Source organism: Vicugna pacos, chromosome 1, assembly GCF_048564905.1.
Source record: "Vicugna pacos chromosome 1, VicPac4, whole genome shotgun sequence".
In the NCBI taxonomy this organism is placed as follows: Eukaryota; Metazoa; Chordata; class Mammalia; order Artiodactyla; family Camelidae; genus Vicugna; species Vicugna pacos.
The window spans coordinates 39,997,093-40,009,743 of NC_132987.1; the positions used below are offsets into that span (position 1 = coordinate 39,997,093).

General features: G+C 35.5%; 1 protein-coding gene across 2 annotated transcripts in view; it reads right to left on the reverse strand.

Annotated features, from left to right (window-relative positions):
* Positions 1-5,718: 5,718 nt before the first annotated feature.
* PDCD10 (programmed cell death 10) overlaps positions 5,719-12,651 on the reverse strand; it is a 37,671-nt gene continuing 30,738 nt past the window's right edge. For both annotated transcript variants that reach the window (XM_006200841.4, XM_015236468.3), the window contains exons 6-8: positions 9,800-9,878; positions 9,448-9,530; positions 5,719-6,346 (exon numbers count right to left, since the gene is read on the reverse strand). In XM_006200841.4, the coding sequence (XP_006200903.1) occupies positions 6,265-6,346; positions 9,448-9,530; positions 9,800-9,878 (244 nt within the window). In that variant the 3' untranslated portion in view covers positions 5,719-6,264. The remainder of the gene's footprint in view (positions 6,347-9,447; positions 9,531-9,799; positions 9,879-12,651) is intronic.

Below are 12,651 nucleotides of genomic sequence, written 5' to 3' on the forward strand. Positions count from 1 at the left end.
CTTTTACTAACACTGATTCAGGAAAAGAGCATCAATTGAAAGTTTCTTTAAAAATAAAATATTTACACAATTTCAAAGTATCTTCCCCACAGATTACTTATAATCACAGAAGGACAAGGGGCGCCTTGCAGTCTGAGACTTGTCAGACCTAGGTTTCTGAGAACCAGCTAACTAGGGTGTCCAGCCAAGAAGTGACTGATCGCTGGACGGTTTCCTTGGGCGTTTTGTGTTTGGGGAGGAGAGGAAGGAAGGAGATCAAGATGAGGGGTCAGGTGGATCCGCACGGATTCTGACCACTACTCATAGAAAAGTGGTGCCTGAAATCATTTTCCTGTATTTCCCTGCTTTTTTGGTACCTTGAACACACAGTAGGCAAAGGAACAGGTAAAGATTGTGATTCCTCTGTGCTTTTTTCCTGTTACCCAGGAGGTACCTGTTGCAAATGTGTTTTCTCTTAGGTATGAAAGAAAAGGGAAAAACAAACACATTTTAAAACTCAGTCTGTCCCTTATTAGCTAATGATGAGTAGAACTGAGGGGCCATTCTTTTCTAAATTAGAAGGAAATTCTAATGAGCCAGAATTCTGTGGCTGATGACTGTAGACCAGCAGAAAGAACAGTATGTAATCACACTGCCTAGCTCCTTCCTCTCCCCCTCCTTTATTTCAGTGGTAACCTACCAGCAAGAAAAAAAAGTGGGGGGGACATATATTGGGGGAATGGAGAAATTAAGAGAATAATGGAGTATTTTGGCATTAGGAAAATAAATATGACTGCCTAAATATCAATATTCCACTAAAGGAGCTACCCAAACACTACTGTTCGGCAATGCAGGTCAGGCTATTTTGGTCATAAAAGCCAAAGCACACTCAGGTAGCCGAGTAGTGGGGACTGTTACAGACTGTTGTTAAAAAGAGGGAGAGAGAGAATGAAATATTGGGCACTCCTGGAGAAGTAAGGAAGTACAGGCATACCTTGTGTTTGTGCTTTGAAGACATTGCATATTTGATTAAATGAAGGTTTGTGGCAACTCTGCTTTGAGCAAGTCTATTGGTGCCATTTTCCCAACAGCATTAGCTCCCTTCCTGTGTGTCTGTCACATTTGGATAATTCTGGCAGCATTTCTAGATTTTTCATTCTTGTATTTGTTATGGTGATCTGTGATCAGCGATCAGTGATCTTTTACGTTACTGTTGTAGAGATTCCGACCCACTGAAGGCTCAGATGATGGTTAGCGTATTTTGGCATAAATATTTTTAATGAAGGGTATGTACATGTGTTTTTCAGACATAATGCTATTGCTTACTTAACAGACTACAGTATAGTGTAAACATAACTTTTATATGCATTGGGAAACCAAAATATTTGTGTGACCCGCTTTATTGTGATATTTGCTTTATTGCTGTGGTCTGGAACCGAACCTGCAGTATCTCTGAAGTGCGCCTGTGCAGAGCAGCCAAGTCTGATGCAGCACTGGAAGGTCAGTCTGGAACCAAACCAGGGCTAGGAATTGAATTATCTCATCTCAATAGCAGTCAATTGAATTTTAATCTAAATGTAACTTGAGCAGCTCTCCTGCTGTTTGTTGCTGTGTTTCTACACTCTGCTTTTTCACTGCAAACTGACAACTTATCACCTGATCGATTTTCTCCACCTCATCCTTACTCATGGTTTCTGCTTCTTCCTAATGTTGGCTCATGTGTGCCTCTTCTGCTTTATAGCTTCATGGTATTACTGTAGTTTCCTCTCCCCCTGGCAATCAATTTTTAGAATTACCTAGCATAGAATTTGGAGCAAGAATCTGAAGTGGCCTGACTTACCATGGCTGAGCAGAGCTATACTACCAACTGGCTATCTCGAAGGCCATTCTCAGCAATTTTTGTCCTTGGATAAGGTTCTGCCTCTGTTCCAGCTGGGAAGGGTCACAAAGGGACAGGTAAGATCCCCCTCCTCCAGCAGTGGCCATGGAGGGGACTGTTTCTTTCAGATGGAGCTCTGGAAGAAACTATGTAACTCATCTAATGCTTGTGAGTACCATCAAAACATAAAAAAAAAAAGAAAAAAAAAGAAAAAGAAAGGGGAAAGATAAGATATATGTGAGTATGTGGTATTCAGAGAATAACTTCCTATCTACACTCACAAAACCAGGCACTGTAGGATAATTGTAGATGAAATGAGATATTAAATATGTTTGTGAATAGCTGATTTGATTTAGAAAGACGACTGCTATTTCCCTGCAGGGGTATCAAATGACTGGGTTTATTTTCTCAAAGACCTTAGTAACACATGCTTGAAAAAGCTTAGCATTTAAAAAAAAAAGAAAAAGAAAAAGAAAGAAAAAGCTTAGCATTTTCACTTGAATATAAATGTGACACTGTCGAAATCATAAAAACTCTCTAAAACAATTTTTGGAGAAAGCTTCATAGATGAGAGAAATGCATAAAAATTATAAAGAGGTCAAATATAAATACCAATCAAGAAAGGTGAAATAGACCAGTATTTTTCCATCATAATTGGCCCCCCTCCTAAATCTTAATTTCATTTGGAATTCAATCTACGTAATTTCTTTTTCAAATTCCATTTAGAATATCCTGTTGATAACGTGTAGCTTTTCATGCAGTGTGCCCACTTGAAGAGAGATCTTTTCTGAAGCACTGTTTGCTCTCTTATTTAGCTTCTTTACAAAATATGGGTATCTTGATTATTCCATGCTGAGTGAAACACTTTAGCACATTCACAAGGTAATGTTACTTAGAATCATCTTTCAGGATGTTTTCCTTCTTCCCCTAATTTCTTGCCTTGCGGCTGAAAGGCATGGTATGCAAATTGATTTTTACAATCTTGTATTTTTTTCATGGCCTTCCTCCCCTCTTTCTTTAGTATAAATTTCAGTAAGTGAGACCATCTATCTTAGGTCTGATGATAGCTGAAGGTTCAATAGTTTTTCCTAGCATTCTCTTCCCTGATTCTCTTTTCTGTTGCACTGCAAGTAAAAAAGAAACCGAACAAAACCTCCTGTCTTCATTTAACATTTTGTGTCTTAATCTTCTCCATAGATTTTTTTTACACTTAATATACATTTGATTTTTTTTTTTAAACAGTCTGATGGATCATTCCTTCAATATTTACAAAGTGTCTACTAAGTGTTAGGCACTGTGCTGGATGCTTCACCAGATATGTTGCAGTTTCTCGCTGGTCTCTTCGATTGTCTTTCTGTGTATGTTTTAGGGACAACATGATGGTATTCTGTAACATTGTAATGTCAATAAAATAATTTTAAAAATATCATTTATTATTTCTAGTTATTTTCCATCTAGAAGGAACAATATTTTATCTTTCTTTAGGCTTACCTGTTGGTAAGCTATAGATTGGACTTTATAGGGGAGAAGAGGAAGTTCAAAACGTACCATTGATCTGCCAAATTCAAAAATTAAGGTCATTTTATATTCAGAACTCAAATTACTATAATGACTGTCTTTATAAGTGATGTTACCATCACATTTCAAATACAGTGGAATATTTCACACATAAATTACATTTTAAATTCAGATTTTTAAATTACCAGTCCTAGGTTGTTCTCTTTATCTCTTTTTCCTTTACAATAAATCTTACCAATAGATCCCAGACTCCCTCCTTGCAGTCTGTGAGTTTTTTGTGTCTGCTTGACTGGGCTAGGGGGTGCCCAGATAATTGGTCAAATATTATCCTGGATGTTTCTGTGCAGGTGGTTTTAGATGAAATTAACATTGAAATCAGTAGACTGAATTGCCTCCACGGTGTGGGTGGGCCTTGTTCAATCAGTTGAAGGCCTGATTAGAACAAAAGGTGCGACCTTCCCTGAATAAAGGGAGGGAGTAGTGTGGAGGGAGAAGACTGTATTCTATAAAAGCACATCATCACGTCAGGGCCATAAAAGACAGAAGGCAGCCATGGAAATGATTCAGGGTAAAAGAGGTCAAGGGAAGGCAAACATAAATATTAAAATGAAAATGGTAAAATCTTAACAATAGGTGAATCTGGATAAAAGATGTGTTGATGCTCTTTGCAATATTCTTATTCTTGTCAAATTTTTGGTAAATTTGAAATCAGTTGAAATTATTTCCAGATGAAAAGTTAACCACCAAATACAATTATATCATTTTGTTTAAAGTTTGAGGAGGATCCATTTTAAACATCCAAAACACAGCAATGCTCTTCAAATAAAAGAATGGTCCTTTAAATTGAATAAATTCAGACTCATGAAAAAAACTTATCACATTATTGTAACTGTTCTCATTTCCCTGTGGACCAAGGACAGCTGTGTCAGCTTGGGGTTGGGAATTAGCATTCTAAATGGTGCATTTTCAGTAATGGGGAAAGCGTATGGAGACTGGAGACAAGTGCTGAATTCAAATCCTGGCTCCAGCATGTACCAGCTTTGTAACCTAAGCTCTCTTAGCCAATTTCCTCATTTGCAAGTGAAGTAGCTAAATCATGGGGCCGTCAAGAGAATTAAACTAATGTACTGAGAATAATGCTTGACATAAAGATGCTCAACAAATGTCTCCTCTGCCCTTTCTTGGGAGCCACCTTTGTGTTCTCCGGAGATGTACCAGACTGGGGCCACACTGGTCCTTTCCTCCTTGACCCCAAAACACAAACCCTCTAGGGTTATATAAGAAACTGAATTATTCTGAGAATAAACCTCATTTCTGGAGGTAAATTTCATGAAAACAGAAGCTGGAGATACTGTATAGTAGAATAAAAAGATAGAAGACTTATAAAAACAGATGAATTGAGGCATGACTGGTAACTGATGAGTTCTATTAAAGAGGTAAAGACAAGAGGAAGGAAGATAGTACTGGTTTGTTAGAAAAGTCTGCTGATCAAGAAAAGAAAACAGTATCTATTATCCTCATACATTCACAAGTCTATTTTGCAAATGACCACCCTTCTACTTCCAAGAGTGAATAATAATTTGTCAAAAAGAAACAGTATTAAAATCACCAGTTCTTTTTACCAGCTATGTACCTCTAAAGAAGAAAAACGAATTCAGTAAAATGCCCATAAATTATGAGACTTCATCCAATTGTCTATTGTTTGTTTGCTTCTTTCAACATAGTTCCTGTTTATATCTAACAATGATTTCCTTTTATGTTGCTACTGACGGCAATTCTTTAAAGTCTATTTCTTAAAATGGGAGAAAATAATTTAAAAAATAAATTGCATTATAGCAGAAAAACCTATATTGCCAACAGAAATTTAGTTTAACATTTAAAATCTTTATAAAAGATAAGCAAATTCTAAATTTTTCCTTTATTTTTTATCATAATTGAAAAATGAAATCACTTAACAGGAATACTTGATACATAATTAATTTTCCTTAAAACTTCTCTATGGTGAAACAAAACTGTACATATTTAAACTGTATGTAAATCATTAACCCTCATGACAAGTTCAAACCAACTAGCATTGGTATAGCTTGAAATTATTATTAGTTGTGGTTATTTATGGAAAAAAGGCGCAAAGCTTATTTGGGCCCGGCACACCAGAAAGACTTAACTTTACAATGTCACAGAGTTCAAAGTGGCAGTATAGTGTTGAAGACACTATAAATTGCCACCTTCTCATAAGTCTCTTAAAACAAAAGTTGGAAAAATACTCAGTACCTCAAATATAATAACTAACAAAAATATTTCTGTTAACTACTTTTTGCCCAGAGTGATTAAGGACAAAAAAATAGGAATTCTTGTTTCTTTATTATCTGATAAACTGCTAATAAGCTCCGGTTAGAAGTTCTTTAGACATTACACCAAGTCGTCTTGGTCTTCTGATCATATATATATTCACATATATATATGCAGTTTTTCAAGTAAAGAAATTGTTTAACAGATGTAAACTATTTATTGAATATTTGCCACCAAATATTGTTAAATACATTATCTTGCAGCATATCGCTTTCAAGTTAAAATGTCAGAAACAAACACCAATATTTACAATTCTTTTAAGGAATGTTATATAATGACACATTAAGGCGTAAATTCTTTTGGCTTATAATTCTTAAAAGAATGATAATAGCAAAAGTGATGCAAAATCTTCAGTGTGAGATTATGATTAAGCTACATTTTACAAAAATATGGTGTAAGATGGCAATAATCCCATTCAACATCCTGGATTAGATCCCTTCAGGAGGGACTGATAATTTATACAGTCAAACTTTAAAATTTACAGATAAAGGCAGTCCAATACTGCCACTGAGAAGTACATCTCTTAACATATACAACTTTCAGGCCACAGTTTTGAAGGTCTGAAGTATCAAGTTGGTTTGATGAATTAGTCGGTTGGCACTTATGAACACATTTATTGCCCTGTTTAAAAAAAAAAAAAAGAACAAGCATTAATTTTATCTAAAAAATTCATCGTTTAAAAATATTTATAGTTAAAATGCCCTACCAACAGTAACAATAAAGTCAATTTAGGGGGAAAAAAAGAGGGGGGGGGCAAATTAGTATTGAGTATCGTAACTTTTACTCCAGCTTCGAACTGGATGGTCCTGCATTCATTTGAAACTATCTAGGAACTACTGCCCCCTGGTGGTTCTAGCTGGCAATAAAGTGTTGGTGGGCTGCTAATGATGGGTGGTGCCCCAACAACCAGTTTATTTACAGGTCGAACAAATAAGTGGTCAATGAAGAGGATTCAAATGTGGTCTCCAGCTGTGGTTTCACAGAATTTACCAAAATAAAATCTGCTAAAATATTATACTCAGTTTCAAAATCTGTATATCAATGGGCATGATGAATACTTAAGACAAAGCTTATTATTTCTAATCTGATCCATTCCAATTTATTATCTTCTTTCAAAAAAAAATCTGAGAATTTTAAATCACTCTTAGAATTAATATACTTTTAGGGGGAAGCATATAGCTCAGTGGTAGGGTGCATACCTAGCATGCATGAGGTCCTGGGTTCAATCCCCAGTACCTCCATCAAAAGAAGGAAAGAAAGAAATCTAATTACTTTTCCCCAGAAAATAAATAAATAAAAATAAACATGACAAAACCTTTAAAAAAAGAATTAATATTCTGAATGCAAAATAATCACACGGTTTCAAAATTTAGGAGCTGACAATATATAAAGATATGTTCTTAAACATTACTTTGTGCTGCACCACATTTCCTATCAGCTCATTTTCATGTGACCTGCACATGAAGCTGAAGCCCTAGGTATCCGAGAGAGACTGGTTCCAAGAATCAAAATCTGTGGATGCTCAAGTCCCTTATATAAAATGGTGCAGTATTTGTATATAATTTACACGCATCCTCCTGTGTACTTTTAACAATCTCTAGGTTACCTGTAATGCCTAATACAATGTAAATGGTATGCAAATAGTTGTAAATACAATATAAATGCTATGGAACTTTCTGGAATTTTTTGCCCCCAAATATTTTCAATCTGCAGTTGGCTGAATCCAGGGATGCAGAACTTGTGGATACAAAGGGTCGACTATATCTTCATCCTAGACATTCCTCAAAAAGAGGAGACTAGAATGAATTAGCTGAATCAATACAAATTCATCCTCCTATTGCAAGATGGCTCAAAGATCAGGATCTATTAGTAATTTTCAGTTTTGAGGAAACAGGCACAAAACTTGTGGCACATTATTTAAACATAAATAATCGTAATTTAAAGAAGCTGCTGAATGGAGAAAAAGTAGTAGCAGGGAGCCTAAATAATCCATACACCTGTTTAAACTGTTAAAAATACCTTTGGGACCAAGGCACTGAACCCAAGTCATTTTAATGTACAAACAGGAATGAGAGTAAATAATTTCAGATTAATGAAAAGTAGGTTCTAAATGTAGGTCTACCTTTTAATGTGCTTATTCCACGACAGTTCTTAATCAGAATTAGAAATAATCCCATCAGGTAATTTTTTTTTAATGTGTTTTGGGTATTAGGGTTTAGCAGAGGAGACCAAGAAAAACAGATGTAAGTTTATTTTCAGAACACACCTGCTAGCTTATCAAACTAAGTCAAGGAAAGTTTTCTCTAGACAACCTGAAGAGTAGTATGGAACAACACAAAATCATTAATAGTATTTAGCTCAATATCTTTAATTTATAATACAAATGTTAATATTTCAACCTGTTTCAACTATTAAAATAACTGACAATTCATCGACCATTCTAATGTATTTTTATTATTTTTTATTATTACTACAATAATATTTTAATAGTTTGCCATAGATAGAGGGATCTTAAAATTGCAATGGTGAGACAGATTGTTAGAGGTCCCTGTCAATCACAGCTGAAATAATCACTATTTATTTTTCTGACTTAAAGCACTATTGGAAATGGCCTTATCCACAAAATTACCAGCATTTTATTTAAGGTACACAGTATATTGAACATACAGAAGTACACAACATATACAAGGTACACTGAAGATAGCCTTTTATCAGCTTATACATCATGTACGTGTGTATCATATGTACAAACACATACAATTTCTTGGTTTTCTAGAGTATTCTACAGCCAACTTTAAGTAAATTTAAAAAATAATGTCCAGTTCACCTTTTTAGTAAACTTCCTGTCTTACAGAAAGCCTCCCTCCTTCCAGGACAGTGGGTCACAACCGTCTGCAGCAGTTTAAAATCGCATGAAGCACTGACAAAACACCTGAGCCCTGGCCCCACTCCAAAGCAATGGAATCAGAATCTCTGAAGGTGGGGCCAAGATACTGGCATTTTAAACACTGAACCCAGGTGATTTTCATGTGCAAGCAGGTTGAGAACCATTGTTTTAGCTCCAGTGCAGCAGTTCTTAACAGACCTGCAGCATCCGCAACATCTGGAAACTTCTCAGAAATGCAAATTCTTGGGCCCATCCTAGACCTACAGAAACAGAAACTCTGGGTGGCACCCACAACGACTGTCATAAGCCCTTCACATGACTCTGATGCTACTAAAGTTTGAGCATCACTGCTTTAGGGGTTGATAAAGTAAGCCATATCTCCCTTGCGGGTAGTTCTGGATGGCCTGCAACCTAAGAATACCTTTACACTTTTAAATAGTTAAAATTAAAAAAAAAATCAAAATATGTGACTGCACAATTCAAATTTCAGTGTCCATAAACATGGTTTTATTAGGACACATGCCCACTGGATTCCCTATTGCCTATGGCTGCTTCTGCAATGCAACAGCTGAGGTCAAGCTGCAACACGCCCACCAAGTCAAAAATACTTGCCATAGGGCCCTTTTCAGAAAAAGTCTTGCCAACTCCTGCTTCAGACTAGAGTTATGGCTGGATTATCAACCACTCACTTTTTATTTTTAATAGTCTACCTTAGTAGTCGACTTGAGTATTAATAATACAGTCAAAGGGTTTAACTTATATAGTTTTAATATCATATAAAACAACATAATTTATCTAACTTTAGAAGAAAAGGGTGATAAATGACAATACTTACTTGCCGTCTTTAAAATAGGTTTTCAGAGTATCACTGAAACTTTTGGAGTACTTTACAAATTCTTTCTTTTGGTGTTCAAGTGCCTACAGACATCAAATTAATAAGAAAAAAATACTATGTAAGAAAAGAGAAATAACAAAAGCCAAAGTCAAAGACAGGATATTACACAGAATATGCATGGACCTTATATTACAAATAAGCATTATAGCATATTTAAATTCAAGGACAAATCCAGTGGTTAATGATACAAAACTCTTCCCAATAATCAAACTATCAGTATTTAATTCAATAAAGCAAGTAGGTGTAAACCAACACCAAGGGAGGCAGCTTGTAAGGTTTCTGCTATACTTACCCTGCGGTTCTGGTACTGATATTTCTTGAAGACATTGTTCACTGTATCAAGAAGTTCTTTTATTGCACTAGCTATATCCCTGTTGGGTAAGGAAAAAAGAATCTTCTTAAAATCAGTTACGTTTGAAAGAAGTTTGTATAAGTATTTTAAAAAATACTACACTGTTAATTAGCATATGAACACTGCTTCAACCACAAATACTTGACTGGCTGGTTGAGTAGGGGGTGTGGCCTGGGCACCAAGAGACACCAACAAGAGACACCAACATCTCTTGCATGGCTGACAAAACACTGCACAACTAACACTAACTTCCCCAAATCAGTAACACTTCATTCAGCATTACTTACTCAAATTTGTAAGAAAATACCTCTGCCTCTCTTCTTTTCCTGCTATGATTTTTTCCTTTCTCTGGCTCATGCAGGTGAATTTAAGCAACTATATTATCCACTTTGGCTCTCCCATAAACAATTGCATGAAATTTTCCTATTACATGTCACTCATTTCTGTATTTAAATACTTCAAGTTATTTACGTGATAATTTCGATGTTTAAAATATTTCCTCGATGTTTAAAAAGATTCCTCAGATATTTCCTCAGATATAAAATATTCTCTAAGAAGACACATTTATCTACCTTCTAGCTGACAACTCTGTATCCTCCTCCTTCAAATCTTTGCTGTCCATCACTATTTCCTTTAGAAAATATATTTAAATTTCTGGGAGAGATAACATCAGAATATTCTTCTACTGGAAACTTCCCAACAATCCTTGACTGTATGTCCCAGCACTCTCTCCCCTTTCTAAAGACAGAAGAAATCAGTAGTTCTCATTCGGGATGACTATTCTCATCCATGAACCATTTTTTCTGAATTCTTCTGTCTTTTATATCTACGCCCTTTTCAATTTCCACGTTCTAACTTCACAGCAATTTTTTTGGCAAACTGCACTTAATGCAATTCTGCATTGTCAAATAGCCTCTCATTCTCTAAGGCAAATCTTCTCATTTTCACATCCATTCTCTTAGCTGTTACTTGCCACAAAAACTTGCTGCTCAGATGCAAAGCAAGTGGGAAGATACGAATTAGTAAAACATCAATCTGACCACACCAAACATAATCTTTTATTACCTACTTTTTAATCACAAATGTCAGATTTCAGTTATTTCGTACCTAAAACAGTTCAGCTTTCCTACCGAAAGAAAACCAAAGTGCTCCGCATCCAGACTCGTGTGTGTGTGTGTGTGTGTGTGTGTGTGTGTGTGTGTGTGTTTCATAGCTTATTTCTAGTAAACAAGTATATGGAAATTCTAAAAATTACAAATATACAGGATTTTGGTATACCATTCTGAAGCAATATGATATTTTTATTAAATATTTCAATAAATATTTCTTTATTACTGCCTGTATGTCAAACATTGATAGCAGGCTAAAACATTAGAACATTAGATATTCAAACAAGGACAATAAATTTTACATGGAAATGACATCTCTTCATTCCTTTTTGTTTTTTTGTCTCTACGTCAGTACTAAGTTTTAAATTAGATTAACTACTTCTTTCATTTATGTTTTCAAGAAAGTTGAATCCTTCACCATTCCCCTAATGGACATAAGTTCCCTAATGTTTTTAAAAAGTAGTGTCATATGACCATTCTATTATGTGAGAAAAATTTAAATTTCAACAAATAAAAAATGTCAAATCTCTGAATACGAAAGAGTCTTCAAACCCACAGGAAGCTTATGTAAAAGGAATATAATGAAGCAAACTCCAGTGACCAGACAGCTGTTTGTGCACAACCATACTTTGTGGTGTACTTTAATGAACATTAGGAACCTGTCCTTTAAAAAAAAAAGGGGGGAAAAGCTCCCCAGTCACTGTACTGATGAAACAGGTTTTGAAACCACTGTTTGGGAACCCACAGCCCAGAGCTAAGCTTTGCTCCATTATGTGCCACAGAGTTTTATAAAGACCAAGGCTACCTGTCCCTAGGCCTGGCCTTCTCTAAAACACACTGCAGCCATTTACGTCATGTATCATGTGACTTGTATGCACACAGAACAGCACTTTCATTTATGACACCAGGGAAGTTAAATTTTTGTTCCTTACAAGAGAAAATACCAGCACACACACACACACAATACTTCAGACAATTAAACACCTAAAGAACTGGGGGAAACCTGGGGGTGAAATAACTAGAGTAATTACAGGCAGAGTGTGGAGTTAGTGGATTCTGTGATAATGGACATGCAGCATGGGCACAGTAGGAAGGAATTCTAGCAACTTGCAGGTGTTTAGTGGGGCAACTTTGGGGAAACATATACTGAAAGAGAGGATAACAGAGGGTAAAAGACATGTAACACATCTCATCAAAAAACTGCAAGAACAGCAGAGCTTCTAATCGTGTCAACCCGAATTTGTCTAATGTATGTTCATACAAACACTCTACTGGAAGGTAATTCTTCTGCTGTATGTTTAGACTGGTCTAAACTGGACACCTCTGGAAAAGCTATTTTGAGACCATGATTAAAACCAAACCCTGTAAATTTTCACCCAAGGATATGCAAATATAGATTATAAAGAGTAAATAAATAAATGCATAGCTTTCTGGTCTATTAAATCACCAGTTTCCAATAGTCATGAATTGGAATGTATCATCCTTTTACAAAAATCACATGAATTAATTTTATAAAATATTTGCATAAGCTCAAATGTAGCCAAACAAAAACATGCATTAATCAAAAGTACTTTAAAATATTTGTTTGCTGGATCATTTTCCCGATCAACTCTACAGAGGGGAAAAAACTTATTTTACAATACTTTATGTGCTGTGAGTGCATGCTAGGTTCTGTGCGAGGCA